An 11930-nucleotide genomic window follows, 5' to 3' on the forward strand; every position below is an offset into this window, starting at 1 on the left:
CCAGGACCCTCATCTCCCCCCATTCACCTTTCCCTACCATTAACTTATCCCCTCCCACCCCCCTTGCCTCCTGAGGGGCGAGCCAGCCCTGTGGCTGCCCTGTCCCCTAACGCTGCTGTCCCTGACAGGGCTCCAAGGGTGACCGAGGCTTGCCAGGCCCCAAGGGTGAGAAGGTGAGCACTGTCCCGGGGGTCATTGAGGAGGGGATGTGTGGTCCTTGGCTTCCTGGCTGTTTGGCCACAGTGTGGGGACCCAGCTGCAGCTGCTCCCCCAGTTCATAATCCCACACATCTGCTTTTTCCTTCTTTTCCCCTGCCAGGGGGAGCCAGGAAAGCTTGGAGAGCCAGGAGATCCTGGGGAAGATGTGAGTAGAAGGCACAGTGGGGTGGTGGGTGGATGTTGGGGACAGTGGATGCTGCTGGGGGCTGGGATCTGTGCCCCTGCCACCTACTGCCCGGGTCGTCCTGGGGGCTTGGTGTCTTCACAGGGAGCCAAGGGATCCTCTGGAGCCAAAGGGGAGAAGGTAGGTGTCCCCTGCCCCCAGGGGGATCCCTGGGGGTGCTCTGGGTGACATGATGGCCCTGGCACCCCTGTGCCCACCAGCCAGGTGATGTGCCACACGCTCTCTGCCACCTTGCAGGGATCGCTGGGCGTCGGTGCACGGGGACCACCAGGACAGGATGGGCCTCCAGGTTTGAAGGTAACCCCTGTCCCCTTGTCACCCTGGCTCTGATCATGTCCCTAATGACCCAGTGGTGCTCTAGCTTGGCTGGCTGAAGGAAAAGTACACTCCTGAGGAGCTTCATCTTTTATTTTCCTACTTCAGGGTGACACTGGCTTGCCAGGATTACCAGGACCCCCAGGCTTAGCAGGCCCTGCTGGGATGCCAGGACAGCCAGGCCTGAGAGGGGACAATGGACAGCCTGGCCCTCCAGGTCCCCCAGGAGAGAGGGTAAAGACTACAACCAGAACACAGCACCACTGGTCCTGGTGACCCTGGACCCTTGTGCAGTGCCAGTGAGGTCCCTGCAAAGCCCCATTGCTTCCCAGCCTGTGCCCATTCCCTGCTTTCTCCCTGCCAGGGTTTGATCGGCTTCCCAGGCAGGGATGGCACCGCTGGACCCCCAGGACCTGTGGGGCCCCCAGGGCCGGCCGTGAGTATGGTGCCACAGCATTCCTGGGGCTGTGGGCTCTGCCCTGCCTTCCCTGCTGGCTCACACAGGCTGACAGCAGCTGGCACCTCCCTGGCCCCCGGGGCACGCTGCTGCTGGAGTGTGCAGTGCCATGGTGGGACTCTCAGAGGTGTTTTACACGGTGTCTGGCATTGCTTTCCTCCCATGGTTTGCTCACCCTTCTCCTTTCTTTTAGGGCATACAAGGGGCCCCTGGCCTGAAGGGTGACAAGGTAGGAGCAGGGGCAGCCCTGTAGCATGAGAGGTGGGAGGCTGCTGCTCTTGTGGAGTGTCCCTGCAGCCACCTCACCCCTGAGGGTGCTGGTCTGGGTTTCTCTCTCCTGCCCTGTGCTGATTTCGGTTTCTGCTGATCTGGGTGGTGGCACATGGGGGCCTCCTGTGTGCCCGGCACCCAGAGAGGTGGTGGGGACTGTGGGGTGTCCCTGGCATGGGGGATACCCAGCAGGGCTGGGAGGAGCTGTGGGCAGTGAGGATGGGGGTGAGTTCTTGCCTTCTTCTGGCAGGGTGCTGCAGGGGCTGGGCTGCCAGGAGCCAGAGGTGAACGTGGTGACCCAGGACCACGGGTAGGCATTGCCACAGTCCCCCCCATGTCCCCACAGCCAGGGACATGGTGCCTGGCAGGTCTCTGAGCCAGAGCTGCAGCTGTCCCTGGGGTGGGGTGATGTTGGGGTACCCAAGCTAAACCCTGTTCTCAAATCCCTTCCTTCTTGCAGGGTGAGGATGGGCGCCCAGGGCCAGAAGGGGACCGTGGGCCAGCAGTAAGTACCCCCCTTCCTCAGCTGCACCCTGATCCGGGTGATCCCTTCCTGACCACAGCTCCCTTGTCCCCCACAGGGCTTGCCTGGGAACCGCGGGGAGCGTGGGGACAAGGTAAGGGACTCTGCAGGCTGGGGACTGGGGGACAGGCATGCACCTCCAGGTGCTGGGGTGCCCAGGGAGGCACTGCCTGCTGTGCATCTTTGCAACATCTCACCTCATCCTCACAGGGAGACCTTGGGGCCCCAGGACCCAAAGGAGACAAGGTGAGTCCTTGGGGTGGGGGGCACTGGGGAGGCAGGGGGCAGCCCTGGCCCCCCTTCTCACCCCCACCTCTCTGCTTTGGGTGTACAGGGTGATACTGTGGTGGTGGAGGGGCCGCCAGGAGCACGGGGCAGCAAGGGGGAGCCGGTAAGAGCTGTCCCTGTCCTCCCTCTGCCCATCCTTCCTGTCCCTCTGGGAAGAACTGGAGGAGCTTTTTCCTGCTGGGGGACCCTCCCTTGCAGAGTGTATTGTCCCTTCTCCTTCAGCCACCCTACAGACCCCCATGGGAGTCTGTCCTCCCCACCCTGAAGAGTGTCTGAGCTTCTCCTCATTCCCTGACCCCTCCCTGTGTTTCCTCCTTCACAGGGAGAGCGTGGCCTGAAGGGCACAGAAGGGGACAAGGGGGACAAGGGGGAGCAAGGCATGCCCGGAGAGAAGGTACAGGGCTGGTGGGAACTTGTGCAGGGCTGGGAGCTGCTGGGTTGGAGATCATGGAGGGCTATTGACAGGGCAAGAGACAGAGGAAGCAGGGCATGACAGCATCCCTGTGCCCTGTGTGCTGGTGCTAGCAGGGACATGGTGCAAGGAGACCTGCCAGACTGGCCTCAGAAGTGACATGGCTGTGCTGTGGCCATGCAGTGGCTGTGTCTGGAGCTCTCCCTCCTGCCCTGTGCTGATCTGGGTTTCTGTTGCAGGGCACGAGGGGTGAACAAGGAGAGAAGGGCTCCACGGGTTTCCCTGGGGCACGTGGCCCTAGTGGGCAGAAGGTATGGAGCTGGGCAGCCCCTCTGCTGGGGGATGCTGGTGGCACCATCCCCCTACCTGTCTGACTGAGCCTTTGCCTTCCCCAGGGAGAGATTGGAGCACCAGGAGAGCCTGGAGAGCCGGTGAGGAGCTTGTCTTTGTGGCTCTGCCAGCCCTGCAGGGCAGGAGCAGACCCTCCTGACGCTGTGTGCTCTCACAGGGCCAGCCTGGCCGCGATGGCATCCCCGGGGCCCGGGGGGAGAAGGGGGACACGGGACCCCTGGGCATGCGTGGCCTCAAGGTGGGTTGGCTTCTCTGGCTGCCAGTGCTCTCTAGTGCTGGCTTGGCGTGGCTCTGACTTCCCCTCCTTGCAGGGTGAGCGGGGCATGAAAGGTGCCTGTGGCCTCAATGGGGACAAGGGCGACAAGGTGAGTGGCTGCTGCAGGGTGCTGCAGGAGCCTGGATGTTTGTGGAGGCTGTGGCCCTTTGGATCCCCTCCATCAGCCAGCAGGAGCAGGGAGATGGCTGAGGCCAGACTGTGAGCCTGTGACAGGGTCATGGTGTCCCCTCCTCTGCCTGTGGCTCTGGGGTGAGCACTGAGGGGTGAAGGACTGAGTGCCCTGCCTCTCTCCTGCCTGCTGTAGGGAGAGCCAGGGATCCCGGGGCGCTCGGGACTGCCGGGGAGGAAAGGCGAGCCGGTAAGCACCTCACTGACACCAGGGGGGGACAGGAGAGCACGGCTGGTGCCTCATGGACATTGCTTTGTCCCCCAGGGAGAGCTGGGTCTGTCAGGACCACCAGGCATTCCTGGAAAGGAAGGGCTCATGGGACCCAAGGTAGGTTGGAGCAGTGCTGGGAAAAGCTGTGCTGGCACTTCTTCCCCTCGCTGCCTGTCCCCCGCTGTGTGTCCCCTGCTGCCTGTCCCTTCCTCCTTGCAGGGTGACCGGGGATTTGATGGGCAGCAGGGAGCCAAAGGAGACCAGGGGGAGAAAGGAGACCGGGTGAGCAGCTGGAAAGGGATGGGATGCATTGCACCACATTGCTTGTACGAGGACACAGCCTTGGTTGGGAGCACATCAGAGCCTGATGCTCCCAGAAGAGTCTTTCAGTGCTGCTCTAAATTGTGTCACTAAACAAGGGCTGATAACAATTCCCTGCTCTTTATAAGGAGGCACCAGTGCTGTTTTTTTGGGGGATGCCCAGCTGTGGGGTCAGAGGATGTCCATGGCATCTGCTCTGAAGTTGGGGGCTCTGACAGCCCTGGCCTCACCCTCTGCTCTCCTCCAGGGTGCCCCGGGTGTTATGGGTGGCCCTGGTCCCCGGGGCAGTGACGGTGCTCCTGGCCCCCCTGGGCCCTCAGGGAGTGTTGGCCCACGAGGTCCTGAGGGCATGCAGGGCCAGAAGGTGAGTCCCCACCACAGGTGACTGGTCCCCTCTGGGGCTGTGAGGATGGGAGGGCTCAGACCCCCTCATGGGTGAGGGGTGGGTGGCATCTGGAGTCATGTCCCAGCTCTGTCCTGCCCTGCCAGCTCGCTGGCTTTGCGTTCCTCCCTTGTGTCCAACCCTTTGTGTCCCCCTGCCTAGGGGATGGAGTCTGAGGGGAGGAGTCTGGAACCCTGCTTGTCCTTGAGCTGAGCCGGGCCTGTCCCCATCCCCACCTGCACTGGCATCCCTGGGGTGCAGGCGTGGGGAAAGCAGCACATCCATGGTGCTGGGGAGAGCAGAGAGACTCTCACCCCCAGCCAGATGCTGAGCACGTGTCCTTTGCAGGGGGAGAGAGGCCCCCCTGGACAGTCAGTGCCGGGTGCACGTGGCATGCCTGGCATCCCTGGTGAGAGAGGAGAGCAGGTAAGTGTCTGGGTGCCTGGCCCTGCCTGGATGAGCTCCAGCCAGGGCCAGCTTCCCACCTCCTTTCTGCTGTCCCCAGGGCAGTCCTGGCCCCCACGGGCTCCGTGGGGAGAAGGGGGAGCCAGGCATGACGGTAAGGAGCCAGAAAGGAGCCAGCATGGGCTCGTGGAACTCAGGTCACTGGGGTGGGAATGGGTGTTGGATCCATCCCAGTGCCACTGAGGCAGGGGCTGCTCTCACCTCTGGGCTCTGCTAGACCCTGGAGAAAGGGTTTTTCTTCCTCCTGAATTGCACCATCCCCCATTACTACCCTTGCCCCCCCATGTGCCCGGCAGGAGGAGGAGATCCGCGCCTTCGTCAGGCAGGAGATGAGCCAGCACTGTGGTGAGCATCCCCCTCTGCTGCCCTGGGGCTGGGGGCCTGGACCTGCCGCCCCTGACCCCACCCTGTCTCTCCCACAGCCTGTGGTGGCCACCTTCCACGGCATCAGGATTCACGTGAGCACTCAGGTTGCAGCTCTTCCTTCCTATCCCCCTGCCCCACACGTGTGGCACAAAAGGAGCCCTGGCACCCAGGTGTGCCACTGGTTTTGGGGAGCTGGAGGTGGCTGGCACCCTCCATGACCCTTCAGTCAGGGTCAGCATCAGTGCAGGGCCCTGCACAGGGAGAAGGGTTGGTGTGTGGCAGAAATGATGGCACAGGGATCCCAGGGACAGCTGGCTCAGGATGGTGCCAGTGGGGTCTGGGTGCTGCCAGGGTCTGCCCAGCTGAGGGGATCACAGGAACTGTACCCCATCTATTCCTGGGTGTCAGAACTGGGGCAGGGGTCCTGCAGGGGTCAGCAGTGCTGGAGGGAAGGGTAGGCTGGAGAAGTGGGATTGGAGGGATGGAGGCAAGGGGTGGGCTGGGATGAGGTGGGTGCTTTCTCTCCAAGGAGGCTGGGGGGCTCAGGCCAGGAGCAGCTTCCACTCTGCCCAGGGAGCAGGAAGAATCGTCCGCCAGGAGAACGAGCATGACCAAACAGGTGATGGAGAGTCTGGAGGATCTGTGAGATCTGGTGACATGGGCATGTGTGTCTCCCTGTGCCTTCCCCTGTCCCTGTCCTGCTGGGCTCCAAGTGGCTGCTGTCTCTCTGGGCCTCCCCTGCCTGTGCCTCCTCCAGAAGCCCCCGTGGCAGCCCTGGTCTGTGGTGCAGAGAGAGGAGGGGGATCTCCAGGTCCACCATCCCTGTCCATCTACCCTGTCAGGCTGCAACAGGGTTGGGGTGTTGCACTGCTCCACACCTGAAAGGGGTGGTTTTCCCTTGGGAAATAAGGGGAAAGCAATCCAGACTCCATTGTCTCTTCCCTGATGCCTGTGTTCCCTTACAGGGTCCTCCTCCACTCAGCCATTCCTTGCTGGCAGCGCCCACGTAGTCCCTGTGCTCAAGGTGTCACACACAGAGGAGGATGAGGGTGTGTCATCCCTGTGCTTGTAGTCCTTGGCCCCCTTTTTCTGTGCCCCACGTGTGTGGTGAGGACTGCTCATGTGTGGTGCTGTCTCCCAGGGCAGGACAGGCAGATCATGCTCGACAATGACGACCTCACCTATGACAGCATGGATGAAGAGGAGGAGGACTACGATGAGGTCCCGGAGATGGACAGCCTGGAGCAGCCCACAGTGGATGGTGAGCTCCCTGCACTCACCTGGCACTGAGAGCTAAGCTACTGGGGCAAACCACGGAGCTGCCTGGGTTTTGCTGGGCTGGTGTCTTCACACCCAGCTGGGCAGTGGGTCCCTGTGCCATCTGTCTGGGGGGATTGGGGGTTCCTGCCCTCTTGCTGGTACTTGAGAGGGTTGTACCTTCCCTGTCACTGTGCTGCCCACACCATGCAGACCTCGTGCTCTATCCCCCTCACTGAGGCCATCACCAGTGGCGTGCTGGGCTGGTGGGACGTGCTGCCCTGGCAGGTTTCCTGTGTCTGGTCACGAGCCACAGGATGGATCCCAAAGGCCCCAGGAGATCAGGGAAGCCCCACTGGCAGCAGCCTTTGGAGAGTCCCTCCATAATCCTTTCAAGGGGTGCTGTGGCCATCATGTCCCCACGCCACCTCCCTCCCAACTCTTTGCTGGGAGCTGTCCCAGGAGACAGAGTGGAGTCTCCTGCCCTCAATTCCAGCACTTGGGCAGAGCACAGAGACACCTGCTCCAGCCAAACCCTTCCCATGCTCAGCCTCGCCCTGCTGGGGGGGTTTCCCCTCCTGTGCCAGAGGGTCTGGCAGCCCTGCCTGCCCTCACCAGCAGCTTTGCCCCACAGCTGAGCCCTGCCGGCTGCCGCTGGACGAGGGGCACTGCCAGCACTACACCCTGCGCTGGTACTACAACCAAAGAGCCACCGAGTGCCGGCCCTTCGTCTACAGCGGCTGCCGGGGCAACCCCAACCGCTTCGGCAGCCGGGAGGAGTGCGAGCTGCGCTGCGGGCAGCGCCCGGGGCCAGGTGGGCACGCCTGGCACGGCACCCCTCCGCCTGCCGCCGTGCCGTGCCGTGCGGAGCCGGGCACGGTGCTGGTGCCCGGCCCAGCGCTGACAGCGCCGTGCTTCTCCCCGCAGATTCCCGAGGCAGCGCCGGCAGCGAGGTGCGAGGGCAGCCAAAGGTGTAGGTGCAGGCAGTGTCTCGGCAGGCTGGGCTGCCTGGAACCGGGGCCCAGCGCTGCCCTGGCCGGGGCTGGCAGCAGCCTGGACCCTCCAGCCCCAGCAGGAACCTGGTGCTATTTCTAAACTGTCTTTATGCTGCTCATGGGTTTTTCATTTCATATCAGTTTTTTGTCATTAAGGTGAAATTTATGTCAAATGGGAAACTGCCTCCCACCAAGGCTCTGAACCCCCTGTTCCCACTGGGCTGTTCTCAGTTTGATTTTTAAATTATTTTTTGCCAGCAGAAGGGCTCTTAGCCCTGTTCCCTCTCTCTGGAAGCAGAGGTAGGACTTGGCATAGTTGGACTCCCTCCCGTAATACCCTTGTACCCTTTCCTGCCCGCCAATGACCCCCAAACTCCCTCTCTGCTGGGAGAGCTGCCCACATCCTTGTGCAGGCAGTGCCTCCCTGCACAACATCCCTCACCCCCACCCTCCAATGAGCTCCATCTGAATAAATTTCACCTTAACCTCAGCTAGGGCCCAGTTTCCCTTTTGTGGCTGCGATGGTTTGGCGGTGACCTGTGGGGAGGCTGGAGGCTCTGGCCATGTGCTACCCTCCAGCTCACACATCTGCCAGCAGCACATCTGGCCTTACTCTGGGGGATGTCACCTGCACCCCCAGGCCTGTCAGGGAAACCCTGAGGATGGTGCTATGTTAGAAGCAGTTCCTGCTCGCCCACACGTACTCAAAGGCTTTGTGAAAGTGATGTCACAGCCCCTGCTCCCCCAGCCCCAGGGCTGAGTAGGGATGTGCCCTTCACTCCCCCGAGCCCCAGGGCTGCTGGGTGGGCTTTGTGGCCCCCACACGTTCTGCTGTTCTCTGTGTATACCCACATACAGCAAATGTCTATGTGTACCAATGCAGGGAGATGTGTATTAAAGCTGTGCTCACAGGGAGATGTCACACTTCTTGGCACGTTGCTGGAGATTCCTGTGGAGTTTGGGGACAGCTCTTGACTCAGACCCCATCTGGGCTGCCCTTTCCAGCTGCCCACTGCTGGCAGTGCTGGCTGGGGTTCCTCACCCCTTCCAGGGAGCCCAGTGCCCCATCCCTGTGCCCAGCACATGCCCAGCTGATGCAAGCCAGGCCATGACCCCCTGTCCAGGCCCTGACGTGTCAGCACGTGGGTCTGTGGTGCTGCATGATGTACTGTGTGAATCAGTGCTGCCAGCTAATTTTGGCTGCTGGGTGTGAGTTCCTGGCTGTGCCTGGGAGGAGGAACAAAGCTGGCATTATTTCTGTTCCCTGCTGTCCTGGGGAGGCTGGCATAGGATGGGTCACCCATCGGTTCACACCACGGGGGTGGGCAGAGCCCCAGTGGTCTGAACCCTGGGCACCCTGGCTCGTGGCCAGCCCGTGGGGCTGAGCACCCACAACCCACCTCATGCAGTGCCCACCCAGCCTATGAGCCTTGGGATGCTCCCACACTCCCTAAGGGGGGAACTTTGGAGCAAAACCCTTGTGTGTGGGGCTCACCCCACAGCACTGCCTACAGGCTGCTACCCACCTTGGGCAGCTGGGCCACGCTGGACTGGTGCAGGTGCCTGCAAACCAGTGGTGTCCCAGCTGGAATGCATTAAGGTGAGCTGCAAGCCACTGGTGTCCTGCAATCCAGTGGCCAAAGCAGGGAGGTGACAGGTAGGTATGTCCTCCATGTGGCCAGGGCATGGACACAGTGCCAGACTGGTACCAGGAGCTGTCCTTGTGAGGCACAGTGCCCACAGGTCTGCCCATGATCCCAGCAATGTGCACGTTCTCCCCCTCCCTTAAGTGATGACCAAGCCTGACAGGAGCAGGGAGCCTAATTAGAATGGAGAAAAAAACATCTTGCAAGTCAAACATGAAACAATTACAACTGAGCTGTCCCAGGTTCCTGGAATCCCCTCCAAATGCAGCTGGTGGAGCTGCAAGGGGGCACGCACCCACCCACATCCTGGGATGATTTCATCTGCCATTAGGCAAAATTTATTAAAAACATTTCCACACACTGCCCCCCCACCTTCCCCCTGTCACCGTCACCCCCTCTGCGGGTCAGAGGTGGAGCTGGGACAGGATAAGAGCCAGGGCTTGGCAGGGAGCAGGGCAAACCCCCAGCTGTGGTCCCTGCACCCTGGGAGCACTGCCTGGACACTGAGGAGACGAGGACCTGCTGCAAATGGTGAGGCTGTGCCCTCAGTGGTGCTTTTTGGGGGCTTTTAGCTGGGAAATAGGTTGCAGGGGGTTAGATGCTTTTCATTCCTAATTTTGCAGCCAGTTAAGCGCCTCTAGCTGCCTACTATGGTATTTTCTAGAGGGTTTCACCCTAGAGATACTCTGCTGGGTGACTGATTTTGGGGAGAGGCAGCTAAATAGCAGGATTTGTGCAGCAGTGTCCCTGCACCTGCTCTGACCCCCACCCCGTGCACAGCATCCTGCAATCCCTGGGGCCCTCCTGGGACCAGGGTGAGGGATGGGATGGGGTGGAGAAAGTTGCTGAGGCTTGACACAACTCAGGACCTGTGGCCAGTCTCCTGCCCCAGTATGCTGTGTATTTTAGTCCAAGTGGCTCGTGTCCCTCCTCGGTGGGTGACTTTTGCCCCAAAGAACCCAGCAACACAGCGGGGAATGGCATCTGCCAGGGAAGGCGTGGGAGGAAGAAAGCTCCACTGCCCGCCCAGCCCTGAAACCCCAGGCATTTCCCTGGCCAAAGGGCAGGAATGGGCTGGGGAGCAGCCACAGGACCCTGGCAGGCACCCTCCTGAGCAGGATTGTCTGCTTCCCTGGGTGACAAAGGGCTGAGGGGTGTGAAATTGAGGGCATGGCTGGCATCTGGCCAGGGGCTGTGTGAAAGGACAAGGACACCCAGGTGATTTGCTTCCCATGTCCCCTTCAGCCTCCCCAAAACTCCCCACCCTGTTCAACAGGGTTAAAACCAGGGTGGGATAATGAAGGAGGGTGAAGCCCCACCAGGTGGTGCAGGGAGCAGAGGGGTTCAGGGGGTGACACCCTGCTGGGGACATGTCCTGCCTGGGGGCTGTGGGGCCGTGGCAGGGTGGTGGGGTGATGCTCAGAGCCAAGCCCCGTGTCCCTGCAGGCACCCCCGGCCGCGCTGCGAGGCAGGATGCTGCTCTCCTTCCTGCTGCTCCTCGGGGCACCCACAGCAGCCTGGAAGGGACCGGGCCGTGAGTGGCCCTCAGCAGCCCCCCAGAGTGAGGACGGAGGGGAGCTGAGGGGGCAGGAAAGCACCAGCCATAACAAGATGCTGCCTGCTCTCTCCGGAATGAGGAGGGGTGACGGCTCTGGGGCAGGGCCTCATCTGGACGAAGCCAGCCTGTCGCTGCTAGAGGGATCACAAAGACAAGCCCTGCCCTGGCTGACGAGCCCAGCCGCCAGGAGAGCGGCTCCCAGGAGGAAGGGGAGCAGGGTGTCCCTGTCACTCGACGTCCACACTCACCTGCTGAAAATCCTGCTCGAGCTGGCCAGAGAGAAGGAGCTGCAGGCCAAGGCAGCTGCCAACGCCGAGCTGATGGCCCGCCTGGGGCGCAGGAGGTGAACTGTGCTGGCTGGCACCCAGCAGGGCTGCAGAGGGCAGCGGGACTGCCTGGGCTGCTGGAGAGGCAGGCGTGGAGCAGCACTGGTGTGTCTGCAGGGCACTGGATGTGGCACCTCGTCCCCCTGGTCCCACTGCTCATGGCACCATCAGCAGCCATGGGAGGATTTGGTTTAATGACTCTCACCTCAGCCCCACTGGAGAAGACACGGCTGGGTTTGCCTTGGCCAGTGCTTGAGCAGAGCTGGTCCCAGCCCCAGGCACTACAGGGATTTCCATGCTTGGCTTTGCTCCCTGCTCAGCCACCTCCTGGATGTCTCCAAAGGGGCTGCATCCAGCCAGGCAGCTTTTCCTGGGTGCTTCTTCTCTCTGGGTGACTGAAGCACACAAAATCCTCCACAGAGCTTGGCCAAGTCTCAAAGCCAGGGTTTTGAGTGATTGTGCACAATAAAATGTGGCATCAAACACAACTTGTGCTTTTTACCTGTTCTGCACCCTTTGCACTCCCACCTTGTGTTCCCTTTCCCCTGAGGTGCTGTGAGGGCAGTGCTCGGCCAGAGCCAGCACTAAATTCCACACGAGGGGTGTCAGACCTTGCACCAAGAGTGGAGCCAGCCCAGGGAGCCCACAGCAGCTCTGGGCCAACAGGGAAATCGCGCTGTGCCACTGGAGCTGCTGCTTTCAGCACAGCTGGGAGATAAGGGCAGAGCAGAGCAGAGTGCAGAGCCCCGTGCAAAGTACAGCGTGGTGCGAGCAGGCTGCGGCCGGGAGACACCTGCAGGGGACAGCTGGAGCTGGTGGGGGACACGGCCATGCTCTTCGAGGACTACCTGCTGCAGGGTGAGTGAGCCTCGCACTGCGGAGTGGGCACTGGCTTGGGGAAAGGGCCAGAAGCAGCTGGGGTGAGCCCACGTTCCATGG

General features: G+C 61.6%; 1 protein-coding gene across 2 annotated transcripts in view; it reads left to right on the top strand.

Annotated features, from left to right (window-relative positions):
• The window catches only part of COL7A1 (collagen type VII alpha 1 chain), a 32130-nt gene extending 21434 nt beyond the window's left edge, over positions 1 to 10696 (top strand). The window contains exons 91-120 of one of the 2 annotated variants that reach the window (XM_039733976.1): positions 129 to 173; positions 320 to 364; positions 488 to 523; positions 641 to 700; positions 827 to 952; positions 1083 to 1154; positions 1369 to 1404; positions 1696 to 1755; positions 1906 to 1950; positions 2027 to 2062; positions 2179 to 2214; positions 2303 to 2359; positions 2579 to 2650; positions 2908 to 2979; positions 3064 to 3099; positions 3177 to 3257; positions 3331 to 3384; positions 3601 to 3654; positions 3730 to 3792; positions 3895 to 3957; positions 4244 to 4360; positions 4727 to 4804; positions 4884 to 4937; positions 5140 to 5188; positions 5266 to 5301; positions 5739 to 5828; positions 6175 to 6258; positions 6351 to 6470; positions 7101 to 7280; positions 7394 to 10696. In XM_039733976.1, the coding sequence (XP_039589910.1) occupies positions 129 to 173; positions 320 to 364; positions 488 to 523; positions 641 to 700; positions 827 to 952; positions 1083 to 1154; positions 1369 to 1404; positions 1696 to 1755; positions 1906 to 1950; positions 2027 to 2062; positions 2179 to 2214; positions 2303 to 2359; positions 2579 to 2650; positions 2908 to 2979; positions 3064 to 3099; positions 3177 to 3257; positions 3331 to 3384; positions 3601 to 3654; positions 3730 to 3792; positions 3895 to 3957; positions 4244 to 4360; positions 4727 to 4804; positions 4884 to 4937; positions 5140 to 5188; positions 5266 to 5301; positions 5739 to 5828; positions 6175 to 6258; positions 6351 to 6470; positions 7101 to 7280; positions 7394 to 7443 (2007 nt within the window). In that variant the 3' untranslated portion in view covers positions 7444 to 10696. Of the gene's footprint in view, positions 1 to 128; positions 174 to 319; positions 365 to 487; positions 524 to 640; positions 701 to 826; positions 953 to 1082; positions 1155 to 1368; positions 1405 to 1695; positions 1756 to 1905; positions 1951 to 2026; positions 2063 to 2178; positions 2215 to 2302; positions 2360 to 2578; positions 2651 to 2907; positions 2980 to 3063; positions 3100 to 3176; positions 3258 to 3330; positions 3385 to 3600; positions 3655 to 3729; positions 3793 to 3894; positions 3958 to 4243; positions 4361 to 4726; positions 4805 to 4883; positions 4938 to 5139; positions 5189 to 5265; positions 5380 to 5738; positions 5829 to 6174; positions 6259 to 6350; positions 6471 to 7100; positions 7281 to 7393 lie in introns of both variants that reach the window. The other variant, XM_039733975.1, reaches the window with a different exon arrangement.
• Positions 10697 to 11930: the final 1234 nt, after the last annotated feature.

This window comes from Passer montanus, unplaced genomic scaffold, assembly GCF_014805655.1.
Source record: "Passer montanus isolate IOZ18808 unplaced genomic scaffold, ASM1480565v1 scaffold9, whole genome shotgun sequence".
NCBI classification, from domain to species: Eukaryota; Metazoa; Chordata; class Aves; order Passeriformes; family Passeridae; genus Passer; species Passer montanus.